This window comes from Pseudopodoces humilis, chromosome 7, assembly GCF_049639895.1.
Source record: "Pseudopodoces humilis isolate 2021_Gansu_Grassland_sample_001 chromosome 7, ASM4963989v1, whole genome shotgun sequence".
Lineage (NCBI taxonomy): Eukaryota > Metazoa > Chordata > Aves > Passeriformes > Paridae > Pseudopodoces > Pseudopodoces humilis.
The window spans coordinates 8,384,650-8,409,950 of NC_142206.1; the positions used below are offsets into that span (position 1 = coordinate 8,384,650).

At 60.0% G+C, this 25,301-nt stretch overlaps 5 protein-coding genes across 10 annotated transcripts; 1 reads left to right on the top strand and 4 right to left on the bottom strand.

Annotated features, from left to right (window-relative positions):
- Nucleotides 1–283: 283 nt before the first annotated feature.
- On the top strand, nt 284–3,795 carry VPS37C (VPS37C subunit of ESCRT-I). The gene is made up of 6 exons (XM_014257839.2): nt 284–340; nt 648–777; nt 1,362–1,466; nt 1,536–1,707; nt 1,950–2,032; nt 2,280–3,795. Exons 3-6 carry the CDS (start codon nt 1,374–1,376, stop codon nt 3,003–3,005), a joined length of 1,074 nt encoding a protein of 357 aa, XP_014113314.1. The 5' UTR covers nt 284–340; nt 648–777; nt 1,362–1,373; the 3' UTR covers nt 3,006–3,795.
- Nucleotides 3,796–4,096: 301 nt separating this feature from the next.
- On the bottom strand, nt 4,097–8,749 carry CD5 (CD5 molecule). Of its 2 annotated transcripts, none has more exons than XM_005529090.3 (10): nt 8,637–8,749; nt 8,059–8,097; nt 7,545–7,835; nt 7,402–7,464; nt 6,983–7,282; nt 5,632–5,919; nt 5,341–5,472; nt 4,924–4,977; nt 4,565–4,669; nt 4,097–4,486 (listed from the first exon to the last, which is right to left on the bottom strand). In XM_005529090.3, the coding sequence occupies exons 1-10, from the start codon at nt 8,680–8,682 to the stop codon at nt 4,401–4,403; spliced, it is 1,404 nt and encodes a 467-aa protein (XP_005529147.1). In that variant the 5' UTR covers nt 8,683–8,749; the 3' UTR covers nt 4,097–4,400. The 2 variants fall into 2 exon arrangements, with proteins under 2 accessions (XP_005529147.1, XP_014113336.1); XM_014257861.2 differs by having other exon boundaries at nt 8,005–8,097.
- Nucleotides 8,750–11,292: 2,543 nt separating this feature from the next.
- Nucleotides 11,293–15,273, bottom strand: CD6 (CD6 molecule). Of its 3 annotated transcripts, none has more exons than XM_014257866.2 (12): nt 15,096–15,273; nt 13,891–13,941; nt 13,489–13,797; nt 13,121–13,420; nt 12,971–13,039; nt 12,739–12,876; nt 12,517–12,639; nt 12,337–12,432; nt 12,154–12,246; nt 11,931–12,071; nt 11,560–11,709; nt 11,293–11,469 (listed from the first exon to the last, which is right to left on the bottom strand). In XM_014257866.2, exons 1-12 carry the CDS (start codon nt 15,148–15,150, stop codon nt 11,381–11,383), a joined length of 1,614 nt encoding a protein of 537 aa, XP_014113341.2. In that variant the 5' UTR covers nt 15,151–15,273; the 3' UTR covers nt 11,293–11,380. The 3 variants fall into 3 exon arrangements, with proteins under 3 accessions (XP_014113341.2, XP_014113340.2, XP_014113342.1); XM_014257865.2 differs by having other exon boundaries at nt 11,293–11,478; XM_014257867.2 differs by lacking the exon at nt 12,337–12,432 and having other exon boundaries at nt 11,293–11,478.
- Nucleotides 15,274–16,300: 1,027 nt separating this feature from the next.
- On the bottom strand, nt 16,301–22,495 carry TMEM132A (transmembrane protein 132A). Of its 2 annotated transcripts, none has more exons than XM_014257796.2 (11): nt 22,362–22,495; nt 21,346–21,554; nt 20,665–21,270; nt 20,233–20,588; nt 19,569–19,727; nt 19,300–19,492; nt 19,085–19,228; nt 18,809–19,011; nt 18,313–18,589; nt 17,903–18,094; nt 16,301–17,825 (listed from the first exon to the last, which is right to left on the bottom strand). In XM_014257796.2, the coding sequence occupies exons 1-11, from the start codon at nt 22,414–22,416 to the stop codon at nt 16,746–16,748; spliced, it is 3,474 nt and encodes a 1,157-aa protein (XP_014113271.2). In that variant the 5' UTR covers nt 22,417–22,495; the 3' UTR covers nt 16,301–16,745. The 2 variants fall into 2 exon arrangements, with proteins under 2 accessions (XP_014113271.2, XP_087914420.1); XM_088058294.1 differs by lacking the exon at nt 22,362–22,495 and adding an exon at nt 21,644–21,803.
- Nucleotides 22,496–23,062: 567 nt separating this feature from the next.
- On the bottom strand, nt 23,063–25,279 carry TMEM109 (transmembrane protein 109). 2 transcript variants are annotated; one of them, XM_088058239.1, is made up of 4 exons: nt 25,147–25,279; nt 24,131–24,358; nt 23,927–24,029; nt 23,063–23,843 (listed from the first exon to the last, which is right to left on the bottom strand). In XM_088058239.1, the coding sequence occupies exons 2-4, from the start codon at nt 24,341–24,343 to the stop codon at nt 23,473–23,475; spliced, it is 687 nt and encodes a 228-aa protein (XP_087914365.1). In that variant the 5' UTR covers nt 24,344–24,358; nt 25,147–25,279; the 3' UTR covers nt 23,063–23,472. The 2 variants fall into 2 exon arrangements, with proteins under 2 accessions (XP_087914365.1, XP_014113414.1); XM_014257939.2 differs by lacking the exon at nt 25,147–25,279 and adding an exon at nt 24,871–24,929.
- Nucleotides 25,280–25,301: the final 22 nt, after the last annotated feature.

A 25,301-nucleotide genomic window follows, 5' to 3' on the forward strand; every position in this document is an offset into this window, starting at 1 on the left:
TTTCCCCCTTCCCTGTAGCTCCACGCCTTCCTCCAAAACCCCTCTCCAGCTCTCCCGGAGCCCCTCGCACCCCGGAAACACGAAGGATATAATTCCTAGAGCAGCTACAGCTCGGGGAAAACCCCGCCGGTAACCAAAGAGCGATTATTGATTTTAAAATGCCATTAAATTGATCTGCGCTCCCGCCCCCCCAACATGGCGGCGCTGGGCGGAACCACCCCCCTCACGCCCGGAGGGGGGGGAAACCGCGCCTCCCGCCCCCCCCGGGTGGCCCCGCCCTCTTCCGGTTTATACCGGAAGCAGGAAGCAGCGGCGGGCGGAGGGTCCCGGCGGTGCTTTGGTGAGTCTGGGAGAGGGCCGGGAATGGGAATAACGGGAATAACGGCGGGATAACGGGGATAATGGCGTTTCTCCCGCCACGGTGCTCTCTGCAGCCCCGCAGGTGGGCAGCCCTTTGTGTCCACCTTCCTGAGCGCCTGTGGATGCTTCCCAGAGCCCACCCCAAGCTTTCCCATTCCCACCATTCCCGCTTTTCCCTCTTAAACTCCACGAAAGTTAACTAATACCCCCCTAAAAAACCCAAATCAGGCGATTTCTGCCCCGCACCTGCAGCGCGGGACTTAATTCCCAGTTTTTCCCTGGGACAGGTTTATCTGGATCGTGGATTGGGCAATCCTGAGCTCCGGCGTGGCTGTTGTGGCATTCCCGGTGTAATATCCTTGGGATGTTCCAGCTGGATGAGAGGTAGAAGAGCTGGGAACGAAGGCAGCAGTGCAGGTGTGTTGTGTTTCCTTGGTTTTTAGGGCATTCCCACATTATTCCATCCCATCTCTTGGAATTCACACCAGACACAGGATACTTGTTTAACGTATCAGACAGCTGGGATAAATAATAAATCTTGGATACAGTGCGGCAAGTCTGTAATTTCCCTGATCCTTTTTGTTATTTCACTGAATTCCATGGCAGGAAGGTGGAATTAGGTGATCCCTGAGGTCCTTCCCAACCCTGTGGGTATGGTGGGATATGGTCAGATCCCGGTTTCCTTGGTAGAATGGGAACCTGGGATGGGATGGAGTCTGGAATGGGATGGAGACATCCAGCTGGGATTTACAAGTCAGGGCGGTGGGTGGATTTCTTCTTGACAAAAAACCCTGGGACACACAAAATTCCATCCAAATCAGCTTGGGAAAGGGTGGGAAAAGTCTTTTCCCAAGCAGGAGTTAGTGGGAATGTTGTTTTACCCTCTCTGTTTATGGAACCTGGCACAGCTGCCCCGAAGACTTTAACAAGCCTGGATTTCAGTTGGAAACTTATTCCCAGTTGTATTTTGGAGTTGATTTGCCTCTTTTTCCGTGTCCCAGGAATCTGGGAGGATGGATACACTGAGGGACCGGACAGTGGAGGAGCTCCGGGAGCTGCAGGAGGATTCCCAGGAGATTGAGCGCTTGGCTTTGGAGTCCCAGGAGGTTTGTGCCAGGAGGTGGCTCCGGGGTGTCCTTGTCCCCTTCCCACACTCACCATCCCGAATTCCACAGGTTCAGGAGCTCCAGCTGGAAAGGGAGATGGCCCTGGCTGCCAACCGGAGCTTGGCCGAGCAGAACCTGAAATTCCAGGCGCCGCTGGAGACGGGACGCAGCGACCTGTCCAAGAAATACCAGGAGCTGCAGGAGCTGGCTGGGAGGTGCAGAGAGCAGAAGGAAAAGCTGGGTGAGCACTGGGATCTTCCTGCAGGAAGGCATATCTGCTTCCTGGAAAACTGATATCCCTCTTATTTCCAGCAGCTGGAGAGATAAAGGATGTTATTCCTCTTGGATTTCCCTCCTTCCATCAGCAGTTCCTAAACCCTGTGGTTCCTAAATCCTCTGGGCTCTCTGCTGGTTTTTCCTGGTTTCTGTTCTGTGATAGTGATTTTCCCTTGGTTTCTTCTTTTCCCCACTTGGTTTTCCCAGAGAAATTCTCAGCAGCGCTGCAGCCTCAGATTTTGCTGGATCTCCTGCAGGTGGAAAGCCAGAAGATTGAAGAGGAATCTGAGGTGAGTGCAGGGCTTAAATCCATTGGGAATTCCAGTGATTCATCCTCAAAGACTTGCAGTTAAACCCAGTTCCTAAAATCATGGATTATCTTTGGATTCTGCTGTGTTTTCTCCAAAGAACTGGATCCATCCTTGTTTGTGTGTGGATGCTGCTCCTTGGGATGTGGCTAGGAGAGACCTAAGTCAGGATTAGGGAAAAGGAGTGGAGGGATGCAGGCATGAGCCTGAGGCTGCTTCTCTCTTCCAGAAAATGGCTGAGAAATTCCTGGAGGGCGAGGTGCCCCTGGAGACATTCCTGGAGCAGTTTTCTGGGATGAGGAAGTTGTTCCACATGCGCCGGGTCCGAGTGGAAAAGCTGCAGGAGATTGTGAGGAAGTCAGAGGGATCCCAGGAGCACACCAGGGACTCTCAGCGTCCTCCTCCTCCTCTTCCTCCTCCTCCTCATGTTCCCACAGATCCACCAAAACCCTTCCCGTCGGGATCTCCGGCCTTCCCTCTACCCTACAGCTCAGCTCCGACCCTCCCGCCCGGCCCCACTGCCCATGGAGCGCTTCCTGCCGCCCCTTTCCCGGGATCTCCGGTCCCCGTGGGACACGTGGCTTCCTCCCAGCCCAGCTCCCAGTCCACCTTTCCCTACCCACTTCCTCCAGCTCCCGGATATCCAGCAGCTTCCGCTGCTGACTCTGCGCCGGGGTATCCCAAACCCACCTCGGGAGGCTTTTCCTGGTCTCCATCCCGGGGCCCACCACAGCCCTTGCCCTATCCTGCTCCCCATCCCTCTCCTCCTGCTGCCAGACCGGGATACTCTCCCTACATCCCACCTGGAGCAGGGAGACCGCAGTGTCCGTACCCCACTCAGCCCCCTCTCCCGAATTTCCCGATCCCAACGCAGGCTCCCTATTCCGGGCCTCCCCCACCCTTTGGATACCCCCCACCTCCAAACCCTCAGCGTCCTCCCTGGCCTGGATACTAATCCAGGACTTCAGGGGAAGCATCCTGTGCTGATTCCTCCTTTTTTTGGGGACTGAGGAAGAGGAGAGATCCCAGAGTGTTGCTCCTGGATCCGTCAGTGCAAAGGAATTACACGGGATAAGTCACGGCTCTGGAGGTCGGAGTGAGAGGCAGAGCCAGACCGCAGAAATCTGGAGAGGAGAAACCTCCAGGGAAACCTTGGAGCACTTTCCAGTGCCTAGAGGGGCTCCAACGAAACTGGACAAGGACTTGGACAAGGACTTGGAGTGGTGGGATTTTGGGGAATGGCTTCACACTGTTGAAGGGTGGGTTTAGATGGGATTTTGGGAGGAACTTCTTCCCTGTGATGGTGGTGAGACCCTGGAATGGATTTCCCAGGAAAGTTGCGGCTGCTCCACCCCTGGAAACGTCCGAGGCCAGGTTGGACGGGGCTTGGAAAGGATTTGGAAGTGGCTGATCCCAAAGATCCCTTTCCACCCAAACCATTCCGGGGCCATCAGTGGGAGTTGGTGATTCCCACCTGGGCCTGGGCAGCCTCCAGTATTCCTTACCTCCTGTGTGGTTTTTGGGCTCCTCACATCCCCCTTCTCAGGAAACACTTGGAAACAGAGGGAATGACAAACGATGGAAAAGGGATTTGCTTTGCTCAGCACTTTATCCTTCAAATCCTGCCTGTATCCCTTTAAATTATTTATAAGGAACTATTACTAATGGACTAGGATGAGGGATTGATGGAAGCAATTCCATCTCTGGGATTAATTAGAGTAATAAAACTGGATGAATTAATTGCACTCTGGAGTCATGGCCATGGTTACTTTGGGAAACAACAGAATATCCGGATAAGGATTGATCCCTTTATCCCTTCCTGGCATCCAGCTTCCTTTGGATCCCATCACTGAAATCTTCCACTCCCTCCCAGGACCATCTTCAAGCTTGCTTCAATTCCTGCACTTCATGGGTTTATCCCTAGGATAAAAACCAGGGGAAAACGTGTTTCCCTGTCCCACTCCCTCCTGGCAGGGAGTTTGGAATCACACTGGGATAACAGAAGGAAAAGAACGAAGTATAATTAGTACAAAACCCCCATTTTATTACAGTTGTTGGTTATTAAATATCTCAAACTTCTTCCCGGTATTCCCACCCTTTCATCCCTATCCTTTATCCATCATCCCAGCTCTTTATCCTGGTTTGGAGAAGCTGGTGATCCCACTAATCCAGAGGGTTCCTTGTACCCCCCCTACCTCTTAGATTCCTGTAAATAGCTTTAAGAAATCCCCAAAAGCTTCCTTTTCTTCCTTGAGGAGGCTGGGAAGTGCTCCTGGAAGGGCCCTGGAATGCCGGGATGCCCCCAAAGCTGAGGTGGGAGGTGGGATCAGCTCCTTTGGGAGGAAGGAAATCACACCCTGCGGGCGGAGTGCAGGTCGTAGTCACTGTCCGAGGAGTTATCCGGAGGGTTGGAGCGCTGGCACGCTGCTTCCAGAGCTGTGGAGAGCATGGATACACCTCACTGGAGGTACATCCATGGAAAAGGAACAGGAAGGGGCCGCTTCCAGCACTTACCTGGGTAAGCAGAGAGCTGGGAACTCTTCTGGGGGGGCTGAGCGTAGTCGTTGTCCCCTCCCTGTCCCCGAAGCCTCGGTGCGGTGCTGGAGCGGTGGAAAGACACTGGAAAAGACAGTGGGATTGGGATTTTGGGGTTGGAATAGCAGTTTGGAGGGAACAAACCCATCCTGGGAAGGGGCTGAATAAAATCGGTCCCTGCTCCAGGCCTGCATCTCCTGGATGAGTTATATCCCTAAAGGAAGCGAGATCCAGGGTGCTTGCAGCGGGAGCCAGGGGGGAACAGCCCACCCAGACCCCAAATCAATCTCCAGGAGTTCCAAATCCCATTCCCAGCTCCCCAGGGAGCTGCTCCTCACCCGTCTGGTTGAGTCCTGTGGGGCCGATCCATTGGCGCTGCTTCTTCTTGGAGACTGAAAGAGAGAGGGAATTGTGTCCCCAAGGATCTTCCCGATCCTTCCTCCGGCTGCTTCCCCCCTGCCAGCCCCATATGTCATCCCAAATAATCCCCCCCTTCCCAATAATCCCCCCCCAGGATCTTCCACCTGCTCTTTTGTGTCTGCTTGGAGCTTAATCCCTCTTCCCACTCCCACACTCCATGTGGGACAGGCTTGGGGACAATGGGACGGGGGATCTGTCAGGCTGAGCAGCCAAATCCCCCCCGCAAGGAATTCAGGGAATCATCCATGGAGCTGCCAGCCCTGAGCCAGCACGTGGGGATGGTGGAGCGGGAGAAGAAAGAAAAGAAGGATAAGGATCCCCAGGTTGTGCCCTACTTCTCTTCATCAGCTTCCGATAGGCAGGAGGGCCACAGATCAGGAACAGGATAAGGAAAAGCAGCAGGGCCAGGCAGATGCTCACGACGGTTCCAGCGGATGTTCCAGTGGGAAGTGGTTTTGAGTCCTGGCCTGGGAAGAGCATGAATGTCATCAGATGTGCACAGCTGGAGGTTGGTGCCAGGATTCATTACCCACAGGGAGCCCAAATCCCACGTGGATTTGGTCCCCCCATCCCTGCCCGTTCCATAGGTGTGGGAATTCCAGCTCCCAGCACTCCACATGGCTTACATGTGACCCTGGTCCGGGAGCAGCTCCGGGTATTCCCAAACTGGGGCTGGCAGAGGTGCAGGGGACCGACCCCACATGTGACTCCCATCGAGGGAAGCTCTCGGATTTCTATGCTGGAAGTGAGATTCCCACAGCCCAGCTCTCGGCAGATCTGCCGGCCACGCTCTTCTCGCTGCGCTGCTCCAGAGTCACACAGATCCCACCACTGGCCCGCATGGAACACCTGGATGTCCCCTTGGCACGGAGTGGAGCCGGCTGCCAGCCTCCGCAGGGCCCGCGGCTGGGAATCTGTGGGAAAAAGGAGCAAATCCATAGGGAGAGGGGCTGGATCCACAGGGAGGGGTCAGACCTATGGGGAGGGGTGAAATCCACAAGGAGAGGGAGCAGATCCACGCGTAGAGGGGGATCAGACCCGTGGGAAGACAAAGGTCAGATCCATGGACAGGGGTCAGATCTTCTGTGGGAGAAGAGCCAGATCCACTGGGAGAGAGGAGTCGGACCCACAGGCAGACAGGGATGACATCCCCAGGGATACCGCTGGCACATGCTCCTCCTCCTCCCAGCACCAGCTCCTGGCACAGGGATGCTCCCAGCATCTCCCCTCATGCCACAGGGACTGAGCCAAGCCAGAGCCAGGCATGGAGGAGCTTTGAACTCTTCCCATGGGAAGTGCAGCATGGAAGCCGGCTCTGCCAGCTGCCACAGCCCATTAAACCCCCAAATCCCGTGGGATTCCAAGCTGGGCAGATGGCAGGACCCACGTGGAGCCTGCTCTGAGCTTCATGGTTTGGCTCTCTGCGCCACGGAGCTGGCACCGAGCTAATTTCCAGGGAAACACTCATGGAAAAGGACAGGGAGATGCCTGTGCTTGGGAGATGCTCATGGCAAGGGAAAGATGCCTGTAGCAGGGAAGAGGGTCATGGAAAAGCAGGGATATGCCTCTGGCAGGGAGGGTATCCAGGGACATACCCGATGCAGAGAGATGAGTGGATCAGGGAGATGCCCAAGGCATGGAAGATGCTCAGGGAAATGCCTGAGGCATGGAAGTTGCTCAGGGAGCTTCCCACAGCAGGAAGGATGCCCACAGCCTGGCCCTTGCCAGTGTTCCCCACTCCCAGTTGGAATTTGGGATGCTGCCATGGCTGCTCTCCCTCCCCGGCTCATCCTTCTTGCAAGTGCCACACTCGGCACTGCCGGGAACTGAGATTTCCTGTTTTGCCTTCGCACCCCAGAGAGGAAGAGCAGGAGTGGGTGGATGGGGCCCGTGGGGATGGGGCTGGTCCCCTGCTCTGGCCCCAAAATCCCCCCAGGGTATCCCACCAAATCATGGATGCTCCAGGACCAATCTCACCTGTGCAGGTGATGAAGGCGGGTGTTTTCCCCCGGGAGCTGGTCCTGTTGAAGCAGTCCAGCAGGGAACGGCTCCCACAGGAATCCACCGCCTCCCACCGCACCGGCAGGTGGATCCCTGGATCCGGCTCGCCGTGGCTGTTCCCAGCAGCGCCACAGCGCAATTCCCGGCAGATGAGGGTGACCAGATGTGACCGGTTGTGCGGGATGCTCGCTACAGCCCCCCACAGCCCCTGCTTGTGCAGCTCCAGGAAGCCGGAACAGCTGAAATTCCCGTCCACCAGCCGCAGCCTGGGGGGTCCTGGAGAGGGATTGGTGATGGAAGAGGAAGTGTTATCTATTGGGATTGCACTTTTCCCCATTATTTAGCAGGAAGTTCCCAAATTTGGGACTACGAGTTCCTTGGGAGGAGGTGCTTACCCACGGGCTCTGGGGTGGTGGCGGGGGGTGCCAGTGGGGGCTTTGGAGTGGTTTTCACTGGCTCTGGAATGAGAAGAGAGGGGCCACGTGGGCATGGATGATCCCTAGGGATTGAGGTGTCCCGGCTGGAGGTCCAGGCTCACCTCTGCAGGCGACAATGACGTGTTCCGTACAGTTTTCCAGCTCCCAGTTGCATCCCGGTGGGTTCGGTGGCCCCCTGCACCTCGTGGCCTGACTGTGTGGCCCTTTCCCACCAGGAATGTTGAGCTCCAAGGGCTCAGAGGTCAGGGGGCCACACTTTAGCCGCTGGCAGATCCAATCCAGGTCATCCACGCTCACACTCTCCCAGCAAATTTGTCTCCATTGGTTTTCCCAGTTCACCTCCAGTATCCCAGTGCAGCGGCAGCCGCCTCTGGTGAGTCTCAGGATGGATTCTGTGGAAAAACACAATCATTAGGGGCTTTCCTTTCCTTCCCACGGGTTTTCACCATGGGAACAACGGAAAAGCCCTTGGTGGGGTCTTGGGAAGCAGCAAGAGGAATGTGGGGGCCTGAGCTGGGACCCCCCGATGCCCCTTCCGGATGACGCAACTCCAGCACCCACCATGCTCATGGAGCTGTGGCGGCATTCCCAGAGGGCTGCTCCCCAAATTCTCACCTCCAGGGATCCAGGTGGCTCCTCCATGGTCGGGGATGGCTGTGAGAAAGAGCAGAAGTGGGGCGTCAACACCACATCCCACCCTGGGGACCCCGAGTTTGGGACAGCGTCTCCGCTGCTCGGCCCATTGATGGTTATTTTGGGGAAAAGATGGATTTTGTGGGAAAACTGGGATTTTGGGGGGAGAAAGGCCATTTGCTGCCTCCCCATCCATCTGCTGGGGGGATCTTTACGGCTGAGAAAAGATGAGGGCCCTGCAAATTACCTCTAATTAGCCCTGCTCCTGGGTGGAAGGTTCGGGAATGGAGCCATGTGGACGGAGGCAAGGGCGGGAGCTGGCAGGGAATGAGGATGGGGAACACCTGGCTGCCCTCAGCACCACTGGCTCAACCTTGGGACTCTGGGGACCCCCAGGGGGAGGTGGATGGGCATTTGGGGGGTCACCAGGGTGCTTCCCACCCCAAACCACAAATTGTGGCTCACTCAAGGTGCCGATCCCGCCTGGAGCGGGAAAACCAGGGTGGAATTCTGCCATGAGATTTAAGCAGTGCACCGAGGTCAGAGTGTCTGGTACTCACCCCACATTCCCAGCAGGAGGCACAGGATGGGCAGCCGGGTTGCCATGGGCTCCGTTGGTGGGATGGGGGCACGGGAGGCTCTGGAGGCTCCGCCGCCTCCGCTGCCCAGCCCAGAGCAGGCGAGGGAGGGGGCCCGGACAGGAACCGGCTGTTTTTCCTCCCTCTGTGGTTTTTTGACGTCACCTTTGGGCCTGTTTGAAGACTCCGCTGCCTCCCCAGGTCTCGCAGAGCATGAGAGGAAAGGGGTGAGAAACTTGTGGGGTTCATCCCCCACCAAATCCCAGGATATCCACAGCTCTGGGAAAGGGAGGTAGTGAACATATCCAGTGCCGAGGGAGATTTGGGGGTTCCTGAGCCCCCCAGGGTTGCAGAGGAGTTGATGGCATCTCCTAAAACCCTGTGATTACCCCCAGGAACAGGATGGGGGAAGATTTTATCGAGGCACATCCCAGGTTCTAGCATTCCAGGGACACCCTACACCCCTGCAAGGGCACATGGGGCACCAGCGGTGCTGGACCCAGGCAGGGCAGGGGCGTTAATTGATTGTGCCCTAATTAATTGCTCTGAATCCAGGTCAGGCATGCTAATGACGCAGTTGTTTTCCATTGACTCCATGGTATTCCTGCTGGAAGGAGAGATGGATAGAGCTTCCCATCCCATCCTGCTCCACCATCCGAGGATGCTGCAGTCCCCATCCCTGGAGTAGGATCTCAGCATCTGGGTGCTCCCATCACTTGTTCCCATCCCAGCTATCCCAGGGATTCTGCTGCTCCTGATGGGAGCAGACCCTGTTGGAATACCCCACAGAGGGTCCTGGAGCTGCCCCCCACCCACTTCGGCTTTGAAAATTCCCTGGAAAAGGGGTGCAATTCCCAGGCCTGCTCCCATAGGACTCAGTGGAGCGTCTACAAGCCACAATCCCCCAAAATCAACCTGAAATTCAGGATTCACCTCAAACATTCCAGGACACCGTGCCTCTAGGAGAGATCCTGTCATCCAGGCGTGTGTGACCCCCATGGAAATGGGGTGCCTGGGGTTCAGCCCTTCCCTCAGAGCCGTCACTGGCTCTGCAGGCCATGAGATCCCAGGGATAGGATTTGGGTTTGGATTGAGCATCCGCCTTGCCTCGGGCGCTGCGAGTCAGCTCAGCATCCTGAGCGTGCCACGGCAGCTCAGGATGATTGGAATCCCTTCCCGGGGGGAGTTTGGGGGGCGCTGGGAAGTGCTGACAACGCTGCCTGCCGTGAGGAGCCTTTTAAAAAGCAGGAGCTGCCTTTGGAGCAAGCGGGAAGGGGCTTGTCGGCTGTCTGCACGCTGCTGGGATCATAATGATGAGGAAAAGGGGGATTTTCTGGGCGGGGGCAGCTTGGAGGAAGGGTTGGCACTGATGTGGCTGTGTGGGGATGGAGGTGACACCTTGCCTAGGTGGCCATAGGCTGGATTGTCACGCTCCAAGGGCACTGCTATCCCCAAGGAGCTGGGGCCCCCAGGCTATTGATATCTCCAGGGAACTGGTGCCCCCCCCCAGGGCTTTGGTATCCCCAGGGAATTGGTGCCCCCCCTCCAGGGCTTTGGTACCTTCCAGGGCTTTGTTATCCCTAGGGAACTGGTGCCCTCCCAGGAATCAGCACCCTCAGGACACTGCTACCCCTCTGCACATGGGGATCCCACCCAGGACATTGACCCCTTAGATTTTGGGACTCCCCAGGGCATCAGGACCCCCCCCAATTCATCGATCCTCCTGGCCTGTCCATGCCGTGATCCCAGTGATCCAAACATCATCACCTCCCTCCCAACCCCCCCTGGCACCCAGAGGCAGGAGCGGGGCTGGGGCACCCCCGGTGCCAGCTCCGTTCTCAGCCCCTGCCTCGCCCCGTGCCCTTTGTCGGGGTTTTGCTGCTATTTTGGGATTTCCTCCGTTGTTGCGGCTCCTTTGTGCGGGGCCTCTCGTTCAGCAAACAGCTGGAGGATGTGGAGGCCACATTTTCCACTTGGGGTGCGGCTGAACCCCGACCTCCTCCCCGGGGAGACAGAAATCAGACGGTGGGGTCAGGGCGGGAGCAGCTGGCTTGGGATGGGTGGCGGGAAGTGGGGTGAGGGAGGGGCAGAGGGGTCCCAATCCCGGAATGATGGGTGGGTGCTGTGCCCTCTCCCAGCTGGGAACACCTCCACATCCCAAAGCTGGGACGGTGCTTGGCTCCAGCAAGCTGCTTGGCTCCAGCTTTCTGCTAGGATATGGATGGATTGGGAGATGCTGAAGGGTTTGGGGACTGTATCCCACCCCCATAGGGCACCATCCAGTGGGTTTGGGGTGGCATCTCAGTGGCTTCTCTTCCAGCATTCCTGGAGCCTTCCTGGACAGGATTTATGGACAGCACATTCCTGGTATGGGGACTGTCCCAGAAGGGTGTAGGGAAGCTCTGGGGGGACACATGGGTTTTCCATGTTCTCCTTTCCTGCAGTTTAATTTCCACCCCTGGTTCTATGGAGCTGATCAGGGCTCTGCTGCCCCCTTCCCTTCTCCTGTGGGCTGGGAGTGGGATTTTGGCCATCTTTGTGTCACTTAGTGGACAAGTGGGAGCACTCAGTGACCCAGCCTCACTGCAGGGCTGGTGACACCCCTATGGACCAAGGATACGGTAGGAAAAGCTTTTATTGGCAGCACAGAGGAGGTGGCTGGAGAATTCTGGAGGAGGTAGCCAGAGAATTCCAGGAGATTTGGGCTCTGGAGCAGTGGGACAGGCTCAGTAGGCAGAGCTGTGGATGTCATCGTAGTCGCTGCCTTCGGAAAAGTCGGGATCCTCCACGTGTTCCCCTGAGGGATAGGATGGATCTGACCAGCCTGCAATAACAGAGCCCGCCAGGAGGATTTGGAAATTCCCAGAACTCCCTGTGTCCCCCACCTCCAGCACAGAATCCTCACCAGGATGTGAGGAGGGGTCTCCAGGGGGCTCTGTCTCCTGCATGTTCTCGTACCACTCCCCCGAGGAGGTGCTGGAGCTGCCGTCGGGATCTGCCGGAGCTGCAGGTACCCAGGGCTGGGAGGGCACTGGGGCTGCTGCTGCCGGGGGAGCTGGGAGGAACAGGGTCACTGACTGGCACTTTCCATCCCTGCTCCCACTCCACGAGCTCCCATCTCCTTGTTGAGGTTGAACCTGTTCCCATCCTTGGCATCGCTCTGTCCCTGCTCCTCTCCTTGGGGTCCCTGAACCCTCATTCCCTCCCCATCCCTGCTCCCTGCATCCCTTTCTCCCATCCTTGGGGTCTCCCCATCCCTGCTCCCACGCTTCCCACCTGTGCTGTAGCCATGGCCAGTGGCTGCCTGGTGCCACTGGGGGCCACGGGCAGGGGTGGGAATGCTGCCGTTCCAACTGGGCCCTGTGGATGAGGATGAGCTGGAGGAACTGTGGCATGGGGACCCTGGCCTGGCCAGCTCTGTGGGAAAAGGACATCAAATGTAGGAACAAGGATATTGGGAGAGGGGGTGGCCACCCTTCCGTCCATGGGATAGACCCACCTTGTGTCATACCATCTCCAGGGAATGGCTCCACCTTGTCCTGGCTGGGTCTCAGAGGGAGAAGATCCTCCCTGGGATGCTGGCGCAGGGAGTCTGTGGGAAGCGGAGAGGGGTGGGAGCATCCTGGGTGACAAGGATCCCGGGACAGGGTGTCAGGGATCCCAGAGGAAGTGGGATGCTCACTGTAGAAGGTGGACAGGGCGACAGGAGGCTTGCTGCTGAACTCATAATATTCCGAGTCAGAATCAGAATCCTCGGAAATGGCTGTGACCAGATGGTCTGGGGGATGACAAGGGGATGTGGCATCTGTCACCAGCTGGCACCTCTGGCCCCACAGCCCCTGGGGGGACCTGCCAGACCCACCTGATCCTTTGGGAATGTTGGTGGGGGTTTTCCTGTAGTCGTTGGGTATTCCAGAGGGTACACTGGGGTTCTGGTAGCTGTGGGTCACCAGGACTGGTGTGGGTATTCCCAAGGAGGATGTGGCTGTGGACACAAGGGGAGATGCACTCACTCCATGGCTGAGCTGAGCTGAAAAAGTGGGGATCGTGTCCCAGTTCTGTGTCCGGATCCAGAATTCCTTACCGCTCTTCTTCCTCAGGCTCAGCAGGGTGGCGGGAAAGGCCAGCACGGAGAGCAGGAGCAGTGCTGCCAGCACCAGGCACAGGACAAAAAGGGGACTGTCCGGTGGTGGTGTCCCCAAGGTCGGGGTCCCCTCCTCGGCTGGGACAGAGAACAGACACAGCTCATCCCACGTAAATCTTCCCCCCTGGGAATTTTACCCTGATCCGGAATGGCCGAGGGCTCGGACACTCACCGTGCAGGACAGTGACATTCCTGGGCGTCACCTCAGCCATGGGCGTTGACGTCTCCAAACCCTGGGAGCCTGAAAAGGGTGGGAACAGAAATCGGAATCTTAGGAGAGGGCAGGACCGTGCCTCAGATCCCGTCGGGAAGGAGCCGGTACCGTTGCAGATGACCCCGGCGGCCCAGGATTGGTAACACGGAGCGGATTTATTGAAGGTCCAGCGGCACTGTGCCAGCGAGGGCTGCAGGCTCCCACACAAGTACACCATCTTCCCGGGAAGCGTGTGTCCAAAGGAGGGCCGCTGGAGCACATCCCCACATCCCAGCGTCCGGCACAGCACCGTGGCCTCCGTCTTGTACCACGTGCTGTTACACACTGTGCTCCAAGTGCCACGGAAAAACACCTCCACCCTGCCGGCACATCCATCCCGGCCTCCGGAGAGCCGCCACTCCTGGTGTTCTGCAGGAAGAGCGCGGAGATGAGGATGCGCCATCAACATCCCCGGCTCCAGAATATTCCAAACCCACCTGAGCAAACCACGCCGGCATCCTCCTTGTGGCTGCAGTCGTGCTCCAGAGCGGCCGGACATTCCCAGAGGTCCTGCTCGTGTCCCTTGCATCCCACCTCATCCCGGAGGATGGGGCCGTGTCCACGGCCGAAGGAGGCGTTGCCGGGGGCTCTCACGGCGTGGCCACATCGGAGTTGGCGGCACACGACGTCGGCGTCGAGAATGTCCCAGCCATCGTCACACACTGTCCCCCATGTCCCCTCCTGCTCCAGCTCCACACGGCCCTCGCAGCGGCTCCGGCCGCCCGCCAGCCGGAGAGCTCTGGGACCTGGGAGATGCACCGGGAAGGGTGACCTGGCTTTGTCCCAGAATCCCAAAAAGTGGATGTAAGGATGTCCCTCACCCTCCCCCCACCACTCACCCGGTGTCACTGAGGTGTTCCCAGTCGGAGTATTGGGAGGTCCTGTTGTTTCTGTGGGGAGAAAGGGCAGAGAGATGAGGGGCTGAGCCCCCCAGGATTTGGAGGGGTGCATCCCAAACCTGCCAAAAGGTGGTCAAGAGGATTCTCCCAGCTGTGAGTGGCACAGTGGGAATTCTGGCAAAGTGGGGCTCTGGCAAAGTGGTCATGGAGCTGTTGCATCCCAAAAATCAATCCCTGTGTGCCCCAGGATGTTTCTCAGGGCTCAGTCCTGGTGTGGGATCTGCTGGGAGAATTTGGCATTAAATCTGGGAATACTGGGACACAACTCAGTGATGGAAGAGCTGAAATTTGGGATGCCTTCCTGCATCCGTGTTGTTCCTGCCTTTTGGTTCGCCCCTGTGGACATAAAGGGCCTTGACCTGCCTGTGCCCCCCTGACCCATTCCAGAGCCAGAGGTGAGTAGATGATCCTGTTATCCCTAAAAATGCCCCATTTGGCTCCTCCAGGGGGAAGGATTAAGCCCCAGAAGTGAGGCATCCAGGGTGGGATTCCTGAGAAGAGACAGCAGAGCTGGTGGGGTGTGGATTGGAGTTCAAATGTTCAAGGAAAAGGCCACGGATGAGGGGAGAATATGGGAATGAGCTGCTCCAGGTGGGGACGGAGGTGTGAGAAGGGCGGAAATGGGGTGATGGGGCCGTTTCCTGATCGATTGGAGGCCTCCAAGCAGCTCCTGGCAGACATTTTGGCAGCCAAACCATCCCAAATGCTGACAAGGTGGGGAGGGCAGGTGGCATCACATCCCAACACCATCCCAGAGTACGTAAGAGACAGGACTGGCTTCAGGCCCTGAGTGTAGCCCCATTCCCAAAGGGATTGTAGGTGGGATGGCTCTGAGAGCACCTTTAGGGGCTTAGGACCCTCTTTCAGGGGTTGCCAGGTTGCTTTCGGGGAGATCCAAGGGGGCCTTAACCCACAGGAGAATCTGCAAGCCTTAGGATTGCCTTTTAGGGGATCCCTTTCCCTCCATCTGGGTGGGTTGAGGGGCAGCATCCTCCACCACTGACACCCCTGTTTGGGACCCCCAGGACCCCCAGTGCTCCCCATCCCAGGGAGGTGGCAGGTCCCCAACCCCCAAATCTGTGGCTCCACCACCCCAAGATCCCAAGAGAGGGACAGCAAGGGCCAGGATGGGAACAGTGACGTACCTTGTGCAGATGCCACGGCAGAAAGAGCCACCAAGAGCAGGCAGAGCCCCCCCATCCCATCAGGGGGGCAGGCCCATGGAATTCAGGGATCTGGGATTCGAGGGGTCCCTCTCTCAGCAGCCTGGGGACATGGCTTGGCCGTGTCCCCGTGCTCTGGCAGCTCCGGGAGTGTGGCGGAGGGCAGGAAGCCGACTCGGTGCTGCAGGGTGGAGGAGGGTGATGGGGTGGCTCCATCCTGCCCCGGCAGGGAGGAAATGGGGTTTTGGGGACCCCAGAGACCCTCCAGGGCAAGGGAGCCTGGTGGACCTGGTGCTTCCAGCCCAGGGGACAGAGATGTGGTGAAGCCATCATGAACTGCAGCTCGTTTGTCCTCCAGGTCGTGGATTTGGGGTGGTGGCACGCGGGGGACTCGGGGTATCCTGAGCTGTGGGACATCTGTGGGGTGATGAAGACCCAGGAGTTCCCCTCTTCACCCTGGATTTTGGAGTCAATGTTACCTGTAGCTCCACATCCCGAGCATCTTCTAGTACATGCAGGATCACCCCAGCACCCTCCAGGAATATTTGGTGAGGGGTAAGGCTGGAATTTCCATGGGTAGGAGGTGGGGCATCGCAGGAGATGTTGATCCCCAGCATGGGTGAGGGCTGGGATCCAGCTGAACACCTGGGGACCCAGGGCACTGGGATGCGGGGCCAGGACTCCAGTCACCCCATCTCAGCAGGGTTTTGGGAAGTCTGGGGAAGCTGGGAGCAGGGTGATGGGGTGGGGGATCTCCTGCTGTTACCCAGGGTGTCTTGGGATTGCTGGGACTTACGGGGAAGCTGGAAGGGTGGGAATGCCCATGCCACTCCTAAATAACGGGAGGTGCTGAGGGGACATTTGGGAATGTTGGGGATCGACCATGGGGAGGACACGCAGTACCGGGCTGGTGTTTGGATTGGAAAGGTGGAGGAGGAGGATGGCAGAAGAGGGAGGAAGGAGATCCCTTATCCCAAGGTGACCCCAGCTGGGCCACGGCCAGGCCCAGCCCTGGATCCAATCCCGTGACCAGCTCCCACGTGGAGCCAAGGTCAAGGACATGTGCGCATTCCCAGGAGCCTGGCACTGCCATGGGGGCAGGGTGAGACCCGGTGTTAGGATCAGAGGAGATAGCACAGAGGTGAATCCCAATTTTTTTTTTTTTTAAATACTTTATTTTTGTAACAACGTCAGAATTAAAAATTTTCCATAAATACCAGCCCCTGGCAGCCCCTTCCCGGGCATTCCCGATAGAAAATGTGTACAAAACGGATGCGTGGCCGGGGTGAAGGTGGGGGGGATACAGGATCCTCCCCGGGATCAGACCACAGGAATCATCACCACCATCATCACCACTATGAACACCATGTCGCAATGAGACCCAAAGCAGTAAGAGCATCCCAAATTCCTCCCCGGTGGCGCCGGGATCCAGCCCTCACAAGGACAGGGCTGGGAGACTCCCCCCTCACCCTTTGTGGGCACCTCGGGGTGGTCCCAGGAGGCCACCAGTGGTCCCCGGCACATCCCGCTGGAAGGGGGGGGTCGGTGTCCCCCCAGCACGGCATGGGGAGGAGGTCGGGCCCTTACTGGCTTGCCCGGGAATTGAGGGGTCCGGGAGTCGCCCCCTCGGTGTCAGGAGCTGCCGCGGATCCTCTCCATGTAGCTCCGGAGCTCCTCGGGATCCCGCAGCCCCATGTCCTCGCACACCCAGCGGATGTCGTCCTCGCTGGCCACCAGGATGGACTGGACGTGCGGGGCGGCCGGGGGGGGCTCCTCGGGGACGCGCGGGGGGGCGAAGGTGACAAACTCCACCCGCTTCCTGCGGCCGCCCCCTGGAGCCGATCCCTCCTTGCGGGGCTGCGGCGTTCCCGGGCCCGGGGAGCCGGGGGCAGCCCCGCCCTCACCGGAGCCCGGGGGGCCCCCGCAGCCACAGGCGGGGCCCGGGGATGCTGGGGGATCCGGCTGCCGGCGATCCAGCTGTGGCCGATCCAGCTGCTGCCGGTCCAGCTGCCGGCTCAGCTCTTCCTGGTCGGTGCCCAGCCAGACCCAGTTGTGGGGTTGTGGCGCTGAGGGGGCCCCGCCTGGCTCGGGCAGCTCCTTCTGCTGGTACCGGAGCACGAAGAAGATGCAGTTGACGAGGAAGATGAAGATGGCGAGGCAGAAGACTCCCAGGAGCACGTACATCCCAATTTCCAGGTCAGTCACCCGCTCTGGAGCCTTCACCATCTCCTCCTCCTCTTCCTCCTCCTCTTCCATGCCGGCACGGTTGTGGCCGTAGCCTTCCTCCTCATCCTCCTCCGAAGAAGACCCCTGGAGCTTGGTGGCTGCCGGCCCCACGCCCGCGGGGTCCCTCCGTCCCACGGTCACCGCTTCCCCGGACATGGCGCCCTCAGCCCGCGGGAAGGGCCGGGGGGTCCCGGGAGAGGGGATCCCCACCTCGAGCCAGGCTGTGCCGGTGGCCAGGGCGGCCGCGCGGTGCCGGCCACGCCGGCATGGATCCGGGGGGTGCAGACTGAGCTGGAGCAGGTCCCCTCGGCCTGGTCCCTCGGCCACCACCCATGGGTGGGCAGTGGGGACCCCAGGGGACCCCGTGATGGTGGCAACAGAGCGGTCGAGGGACGTCACGGTCAAGGCCACGTCGTGCCACCCGTAGAGCTCCAGCGGGGCCAGCGTGCGGTCGGAGAAGGACAACCAGATGGACAGTGTCGCTTCCTGGTGGGATGACAAGAGGGATGGCAGAGGTTTGGGGGACACTGGGGAGACAGGGGTGCCCCTCCCACCCATCTCACCTGCTTGAGGGCCCGTAGTGTGGGTGTCCCCTGGGCAGTGGCCGTGACCACACCAGGATGATCCGGCTGTGTCCGCAGGGATAAGGAGAGCCCAGCCACCACCTGGGTGTGGAGCTCTGTCACCGTCACCTTCTCCTCAGAAACCACCAGCGTCTGCTCTCCCAGGATGGAGTCAGAGAGCGGGGAGCGCACCTGGAAGCAGCTTGTGAGTCCCCCAACATTCCTCACAGCCTCTGTTTCTTCTTCCATCCTCTACCACCCCCTCCAACCCCTCAGTTCCCTCCCACCCTGTATCCTGGACAGCATCCACTGGGATCATTTCCAGCCCCAAAGCTCCATCCCTGCAAGCTTCCCACACCCCCAAATCTCCCCAGGATCCCCCAAATTCCCCACGGACAACCCCTGTTTACCTCCACGGAGGTGACTCCAGGCTCCCGGCCCACCACCATGGCCCCTGCTTCCAGTGATGCCACGCGGGGGTCCTGGACACGGGTCCGGGCAGCCACCAGGTGGGTGACATCCAGGAGCCACTCAGGGCCAGGCAGGTAGGACAGGTGCCGGCCACCATCCAGGGGGTGGGCCACAAAGTGCGCCAGGACACGGAGCCCCGTGCGCTGGAACTGTGGCCGGCAGCCCCGCGCCCGCCGCTCTGGCTCCTCTGCAGCGTCCTCGGACTCCACCACAGCACTGGGGACAGGGGACAGGGTGACAAGAGTCCCAGGATGGGGTTACCAGGCGCAGGGGAACAGGGATTGTAGGACAGGGTGACAGGGATTCCATGGCAGGGTGATGAGAATCCTGGGACACAGGAGTGTGTTGGGGGCTCACTGATGCATCCCCTCATGTCAGGTCTTGGCCCCATTCCCATCTCCCCCTTTTCCCACCATCCCATTCTGTAGGTCTCACCTGTCAGGCCCCCCAGGAAGTCTCCAGCCACGGAGCTGCTCCAGGATGGGATCTCCCAGCTGGACACGGAGCGGGAGCAGCGGAGCCCAGACAGAGAAGCTCAGCTCTGCCCGCAGCCGGCGCACCCAGAAATCCACACGGGCCCCCCGTGCCCCTCGGCTCTCCTTGCCCCCCACAAAAACCAGGTCGCAGGAATCCGACACCTGCGAGGGCACATGGAATTCCATGGGAATCTCCCAGGGTGAGGCAGGATAACAAGGGGATAGCAGGACTCACCTGCAGGACCTGCTTGTCAGCGGATTCACATCCTACAGGATCCGTGAGCTCGGACACTCCACCCCCTGCTTCCACAGTCACCAGTTTCACCGGGATAACGCGGGGGATTCCGGTCAGCGGCGCTGTGTTCAGGATCTCCAGCTCCTGGAAGCGCAGTGGGATGAGGGGGTGCTTCCCACGGGATGGAGGGCTGGAATGGGATGGGGGGCACCCACCTGCACCAGCGGGACGAGGGCACGGACATCCCGCTCCGACACCTGGATTTCCCAGACCAGTTTGTCCTTCTGCGCCTCAGGATCCTGGCCAGGATACTCCACCTGCCAGGTGAGGGGCCGCGCCGGCGCCAGCCCCCCCGTCCCGTTTTCCACCGCCACATCCAGGTGCAGGAACGCGGCCGGCTCGGACACCCTGCGGCACCGCACCAGGATCAGGGTGGGACAACACAAAATTCCCACCAGGATGGGGGTATTGGGATATTCCCTACCTGGAGATGTCAGGGATTACAGGGATGTCCCCGAGCCGCCGGCACGTCACCACGGCTGTGGAGTGCTTGGGACCGCGGGAATGCTCCAGGTGCACGCTCCAGGTGCTGGGAATTGTGGGGCGGGCGGAGACCACCTGCAGGCCCTTCTTGGCCTTGATCCTGCAGGGACACATGGTGTCACACTGTGTCAGATGGTGTCAGAAGGTGTCACATAGTGTCATTCACAGTCACACAAAGGGTGTCAGGCAGTGTCACACAATGCCCCACAGTGTCCACAGAATCACACAATGTCACCCAATGTCAGGTGGTGTCAGACTGTGTCCCACAGTGTCACTCACAATCACACAGTGTCACTCACTGTCAGAATGGTATCAGATGGTGTCATTCACTGCCACTAAATGTCACACAGTCACACATTCTCAGATCCTGTCAGCTGGTATCAGACGGTGTCACACAGTGTCACAGTCACACTGTCACAAAATGTCACTCAGTGCACATGGTGTCAAACATTGTCACATAGTATCACATACTGCCACAAAATGCCACACAATGTCACAGACTGTCACACAGTGCCACTAACTGTCACAGTGTGTCATACACTGCCACACACTTCCACATAGTGCCATGCAGGGTCCCACACTGTCCCCATTGTCCCTGCTCTCACCTCAGGGTCAGGCTGTCAGCAGTGAAGTTGTGGCGCAGGGCGATGGTGGCCGTGAAGCGCTGCCCAGGCCGCAGGGGGACATTGGGGACACGCAGCAGCACCTTCTCGTCCAGCCGCACCTCCTGCCGCCGCTCCGGCTCTCCTGCCCGCAGCTCCAGCATTCCCAGGAATCTGGGAGCCTCCTGCTCCCGACCTCCACACTCCCCCACACTATAGCGCAGCTCAGCTGGTGCTGGGTGCTCTGGACGCTCCAAGGGGTCAGAATCCCGCCGGCGGCTCCGGTGGGAATGGAGGGATCCCAGGGAGAACCAGCGTGGAGGGATCTCCAGCTCCACCACGCACACGCCCAGTGGGGCCTGGAGGGGAGAGGGGGGCCTGGGATTAGGCTGGAGAGGAGCTGTGGGTTCCCAGGGTCCCTAGGATGGCACTGACCTGCAGGCGACATGTCCCCCGGGCCACCCGCCCACGGTGGTGAGCGTGGAGGGTGACACAGGGGAGATCCTGAGCTCTGGAGTGATCCAAATCCCTTGAAGAATCCCAATTCCCATGGTGGTCCTGCTGCTGATGGTGGTCCTGGTCCTTGGGGTGGTCCCGGATTCCAGGGTGGTGCTGGTCTTTGAGCTGATCCTGGTCCTTGGGGTGATGCCAGACTTCATGGTGGTCCCGCTGCTCAGGGTGGTCCTGATCCCTGGGGTGGTCACGATCTCCAGGGTGATCCCAGTTCCTAGGGCGATGCTGGACCCCAGGGTGGTCCTGGTCCCGAAGGTGGTCCTGCTCCCTGGGATGATCCCAGTCCCTGGGGTGACCCTGACCCCCAGGGTGGCCCTGGACCTCAGGGTGATCCCAGACCCCAGGGTGGTCCCAGTCCTTGGGGTGATCCCGGGTCCTGGCGTGATCCTTCTTCCCAGGCATCCAGTCGGGCCCATGCAGATGGAAGAGGACACGGGCCATGGGCTCAGCAGGGGACACAGAGCTCTCCAGGGACACGGCACGGATGGCCCAAGCTGCTGAGCTGGAGGGGCTCTCCAGGGGCACCTCCTGTAAGGACACCAGGATGGTGGTGGGAGCTGGGACACCCTGGGGTGGCCCAGGGGACAGAGGAGTCCCACTTACCTGGCGGATGCTGAACGGGGGGTAGGTGGCCTGGACCAGGGGCTGGGATCCAGCACGAAGCAGCAGGAATGTCTCAGAGCGGGTGTGCAGGGAAGAGTTGGGGGCCACGTCTTGATCCACCCTCTGCAGCCGGAAGAACTCGGGCACCCCAAGGACCTCCAGCTCCACTGGCAGGAACACGGGATCCGGGGGCTCCCCGTCACCCCTCACTGCAAGGACAAAGATGTGTCACATCCCGCGGGGACACAGTGGGAGTGGGGTACACAGGGGTGGCAAGTGGGGGCAAGTTTGCGCCCACCTTTGTGGCAGCATGCAGTGTGACCCCTTGCCTGGGCCACCACATTCTGAGGTCACCCCTGCCATGGTTGCCCCATCCCAGGGTTATCCCATCCCTGCATCAAGACTGAGGGGGCCACTCGGTTCCCCCAGTCCCAGCTGTTCCCTGCCAGGGAGGGGGTTGGAACCGTGTCCTTCGGGGGGGGATCAAGGCTCAGGGTCCTGATCAAAGGGATCCCTCATCACAGGAAGCAGATCCCACCTGGATTCCCGGCAGGGCTTCCTTACAGCCGGGAATTGATCCCACCTGGGCGATCAGGTGTGTGGGGAGAGAGGCGAGGCAGATCCCGGGATCCGGAGGGAAGGGGAGTCCCTCGGGCTTCCCGTGGGGACTGGGAGGAGATTCCCCCCTCGATATCCCAGCGGATCCCACGTTCCCCGGGTGACCCCCTCGGGATCCCAGGCGGTGGAGGGGGCACGGATCCCCGCGGAATGGGGGACGCGGATCCCGGGGAACGCGGGGAAGGAGGAGGAGGGAGTGAGGTCGCCCCGGCTCCCGGGATCCCGGCGGAACGGAGGGACCCCGAATGTGGGGAAAGGGGAGAATCGACCCGGGTTGCGGGAGCGGATCGCGGCAGGCAGGCGGGAAGGGGGCAGAGCGGGGTCGATGCCGGTGCCCGGTGCCATTCCCGGTGCCAGCTGCCGTTTCTGATGCCATTCCCGGTGCCGTTCCCACTTACCCGGGGCGCAGAGCAGGGCGGCGGCCAGCAGCGCCAGCCGGGGCGCCGGGGCCATGGCCGAGGGGCTCGGTCCGTCCGCCGGTGCCGTCGGTGCCGGTGCCGCCGGTGCCTCCCGTCGCTCCGCCGGTGCCTCCCGTCCCCCCGCCCCCGCGCCCAGACAATGGGGCCGGGGCGGGACCGGCACCGGCGCCGCCTCGTCCCGCCGGGTCCTAAAGTCCGGCCGTGCCCGGTGTTCCGGCTCCTGCTCCACAGCCCGAGCCACATCCCATCCCACCCCCCATTCCCAGCCCTGCACCCCATCCTGCTCCCCATTCTCATCCTCATCCCACAACCCATCCCCATTTCTGCTCCAATCATTCTCTTCCTCATCCCCATCCCAATCCCCGCTCCTCATCCCATTCCCATCCCAACCCCAGGCCCCACAGAGACCCCCGGAGCAGGGCAGGAGAGTGGGAATTCTTCTCCCAACTGCCATCCATCTTTCCCTGTTCCACTAGGGATACTGGGGACATGGGAAGGACAAGGACATCCATGTCCAGGGGCACAGAGTGAGCAGGAAGCACAACAGGAACAGCTGGAGGGCAGTGGGATGCTGGCATGGATAAACCACCCTCCATCTCCTCCTCCTCCCTTCCCAACCCCAAATGCACTGGGAGGGCCGGTTCTGAGCCTGACCCCCTTCCCATGGGAAAGCAACAGGGTCAGGCTGGATAAATCCGTCTTTATTCCAAACCACGTTATCAAAACCGTTTAAAAAGCAGCTTAAAACCCAAAACCTGACAGTTGAGGGACCCCAAAATAAGCAGACCCCTCAGGATGGGGAATGGGATTCCCTCTGCACCCCAAGCCAGCTGGGCTTGGACAACATCCCTGGCAAGCAGGGAATATGGGAGCACTTCTCCCACATTCAGGGCTCGTGGGGGCTTTTGGGGTGAAGGCACTTGTGGCATGTGTGGCAAACCCCCAATTTTGGGGTGCTCCCAGAGGGATGGGGGTTCCCAGGACCCCTGGGAGAACCAGGAAGCAGAGGAGGGGGCGTGGGGGCTCAGCAGAGCAGGGGGACACATGCTTGGGATAACAGAGCCAAGCTTTGGGGATGCTTTAGTGGGGCTCAATCCTCCCGGTTCCGGGGCCCCCCAAACTTCTGGCGCCGCCGCAGCTCCTCCACCTTCCACTCCAGGCTCCGCACAGCTGCATCCAGCCGGCTGCTGGAATCCGGGGATGGCATCAGGCTGCCCACGAGGCTATAGAGCACCCACAGGCCCAGCAGCATTCCCGCCTGCACTGTGGGCCTCTCCTGGGAAGCAGCCACATGCAGGAAGGCTCCAAGGAAAAAGAAAAGCTTCATCCCACGGAGCAGCGGGAGCAGCAGCCTTTGAAGCCGGGATAGCACCCAGGATCCCACCAGGGCGGCCACTGCCCACAGAAGCACCCGCTGGACTTCTCTGGGAGCCAGTGCTGCTGCTCGGACCAGCCAGTGGCCTGGGAATGGGATCTGGGAGTCAGCAATGGGGGATGCACCAGGAACGGGGGCCAGAGCCATCCCACAGGGTGAATCCGCTCACCATTGATGCTGAAAGCAGCCAGGAGATCCCCCAGGATACCACAGAGTGTGGTCAAGGCTGCCGAGATCCCAGAGGAAACAATCCAGAGGGTGGTGGAGAGGCTCTGCGGGGAAAGATGGGGATGAAGGAGTGGGAAAACAGGGCGTAGACCCCCATGTCCCTGCACGAGGAATTCTAGGGACGCTTTGGGAATCAGGATCCCACCTCCGCCACCGTCCGCAGGGGCTGGGGTCCCACCCAGTTTTCCAGGGTGTCCCAAGTGGATATTCCCAGACGGAGCAGCATGTCATCGGAGGTGGTGGCATGTCCCTGGAATCCCTCCTGGCCATCCTTGGCTCCATCCCCTGCGGATCCCGTGAAAAATGGGATCCACAGCAGCAGGGCCAGCAGGGCCCAATGCCCCACGGCACTCCCCATCCTGGAAACTGGGATCTGTGGGGAAAGGGAGAGGTGGGGGTGCTGGGAGGAGAAAATCCTGCTGGTTTTGGGGGCCCCTTGCTGGTTTTGGGGTCCTCCCAGCAGGAGAGGAGGGTGGAGGCCCCACAACCCAGTTCCAAACTCCCCCTCAGCACAGGCCGGGTGTCCCGGCTATTTTTGGGACAGACGAGAGTCAGCGGGACACAGCCAAGGGCACCGGGCCTGGCTGGGAAGGGGGGGGCACCCCTTCCCAAAGTAGGGAGCGGGGTGCTCCGGGATAGGACACAGTCACCACTGCCCCCCCCAAGACCCCCCGCGTCCCGCACTTTTCAAATCCCCCCAGGATCTCCCCAATTCCAGTTTGCTCTGCCCCACCCAGTTCCCTCCATTCCCCTGGAACCCCTGATCCCCCTGTGCCCACCCCCCGCCAGGGCCCTCCACCTTTCACGATCCCCAAAATCTCCCGAGTCTTCTCTGGATTTCCCCAGTGCCCACTGGATCCCCAAAGCCCTCTCTGCACACCCCACCCAGATTTCTGCGGTCTCCAGGATCCCTCTGATCTCCCCAGGATGTCCCTAGGCCCCTCTGTACCCACCTCCCACTGTCCCCCACGCCCTCAGGATCCCCCCAGTCCCCCCGGGATCTCCCAAGGACCCCCCACCGCGGCTCCCTCACCCCGCCTATGCCCCCCTGGAGCTCCCCCCACTCATTTCCTTCCACTTTTCCCGGATTTTCCCCCATTTTCCCCCAATTTTCCCCGAATTCCACCCCCCACCCCGGGGTCCCCCCCGACCCCCCCTCACCGAGGCTTCCCTCGGCTCCGTCGCGGGGCACGCCGGGAGCTGTAGTCCCCGGGACCGCCGCGATGCATGCCGGGAACGCAGGCGCCATGGCAACAGCCGGAGGCGGGCGGCGGAGCGCGGTGCATGCCGGGAAGCGTCGTTCCCGCCGGCGGGGG

Coding starts and splice junctions, on each gene's coding strand:
- VPS37C (XM_014257839.2), top strand. CDS start 1,374: ATGGATACACTGAGGGACCGGACAGTGGAGGAGCTCCGGGAGCTGCAG. Junction 1,467..1,535: donor TGGCTTTGGAGTCCCAGGAG/GTTTGTGCCAGG, acceptor CGAATTCCACAG/GTTCAGGAGCTCCAGCTGGA. Junction 2,033..2,279: donor AGATTGAAGAGGAATCTGAG/GTGAGTGCAGGG, acceptor TCTCTCTTCCAG/AAAATGGCTGAGAAATTCCT.
- CD5 (XM_014257861.2), bottom strand. CDS start 8,682: ATGGCAACCCGGCTGCCCATCCTGTGCCTCCTGCTGGGAATGTGGG. Junction 8,098..8,636: donor CCTCCTGCTGGGAATGTGGG/GTGAGTACCAGA, acceptor TCTTTCTCACAG/CCATCCCCGACCATGGAGGA. Junction 7,465..7,544: donor CGTCATTGTCGCCTGCAGAG/GTGAGCCTGGAC, acceptor TTCTCATTCCAG/AGCCAGTGAAAACCACTCCA.
- CD6 (XM_014257865.2), bottom strand. CDS start 15,150: ATGGGGGGGCTCTGCCTGCTCTTGGTGGCTCTTTCTGCCGTGGCATCT. Junction 12,877..12,970: donor GAATGTCACTGTCCTGCACG/GTGAGTGTCCGA, acceptor TCTCTGTCCCAG/CCGAGGAGGGGACCCCGACC. Junction 12,072..12,153: donor TGGAGATGGTATGACACAAG/GTGGGTCTATCC, acceptor CTTTTCCCACAG/AGCTGGCCAGGCCAGGGTCC.
- TMEM132A (XM_014257796.2), bottom strand. CDS start 22,416: ATGGCCCCGGCGCCCCGGCTGGCGCTGCTGGCCGCCGCCCTGCTCTGC. Junction 18,590..18,808: donor CTTCCTGGGGGGCCTGACAG/GTGAGACCTACA, acceptor CCCTGTCCCCAG/TGCTGTGGTGGAGTCCGAGG. Junction 18,095..18,312: donor CTGGAGTCACCTCCGTGGAG/GTAAACAGGGGT, acceptor AGCTGCTTCCAG/GTGCGCTCCCCGCTCTCTGA.
- TMEM109 (XM_088058239.1), bottom strand. CDS start 24,343: ATGGGGAGTGCCGTGGGGCATTGGGCCCTGCTGGCCCTGCTGCTGTGG. Junction 24,030..24,130: donor CCCTGCGGACGGTGGCGGAG/GTGGGATCCTGA, acceptor CTTTCCCCGCAG/AGCCTCTCCACCACCCTCTG. Junction 23,844..23,926: donor GGCTGCTTTCAGCATCAATG/GTGAGCGGATTC, acceptor TCCCATTCCCAG/GCCACTGGCTGGTCCGAGCA.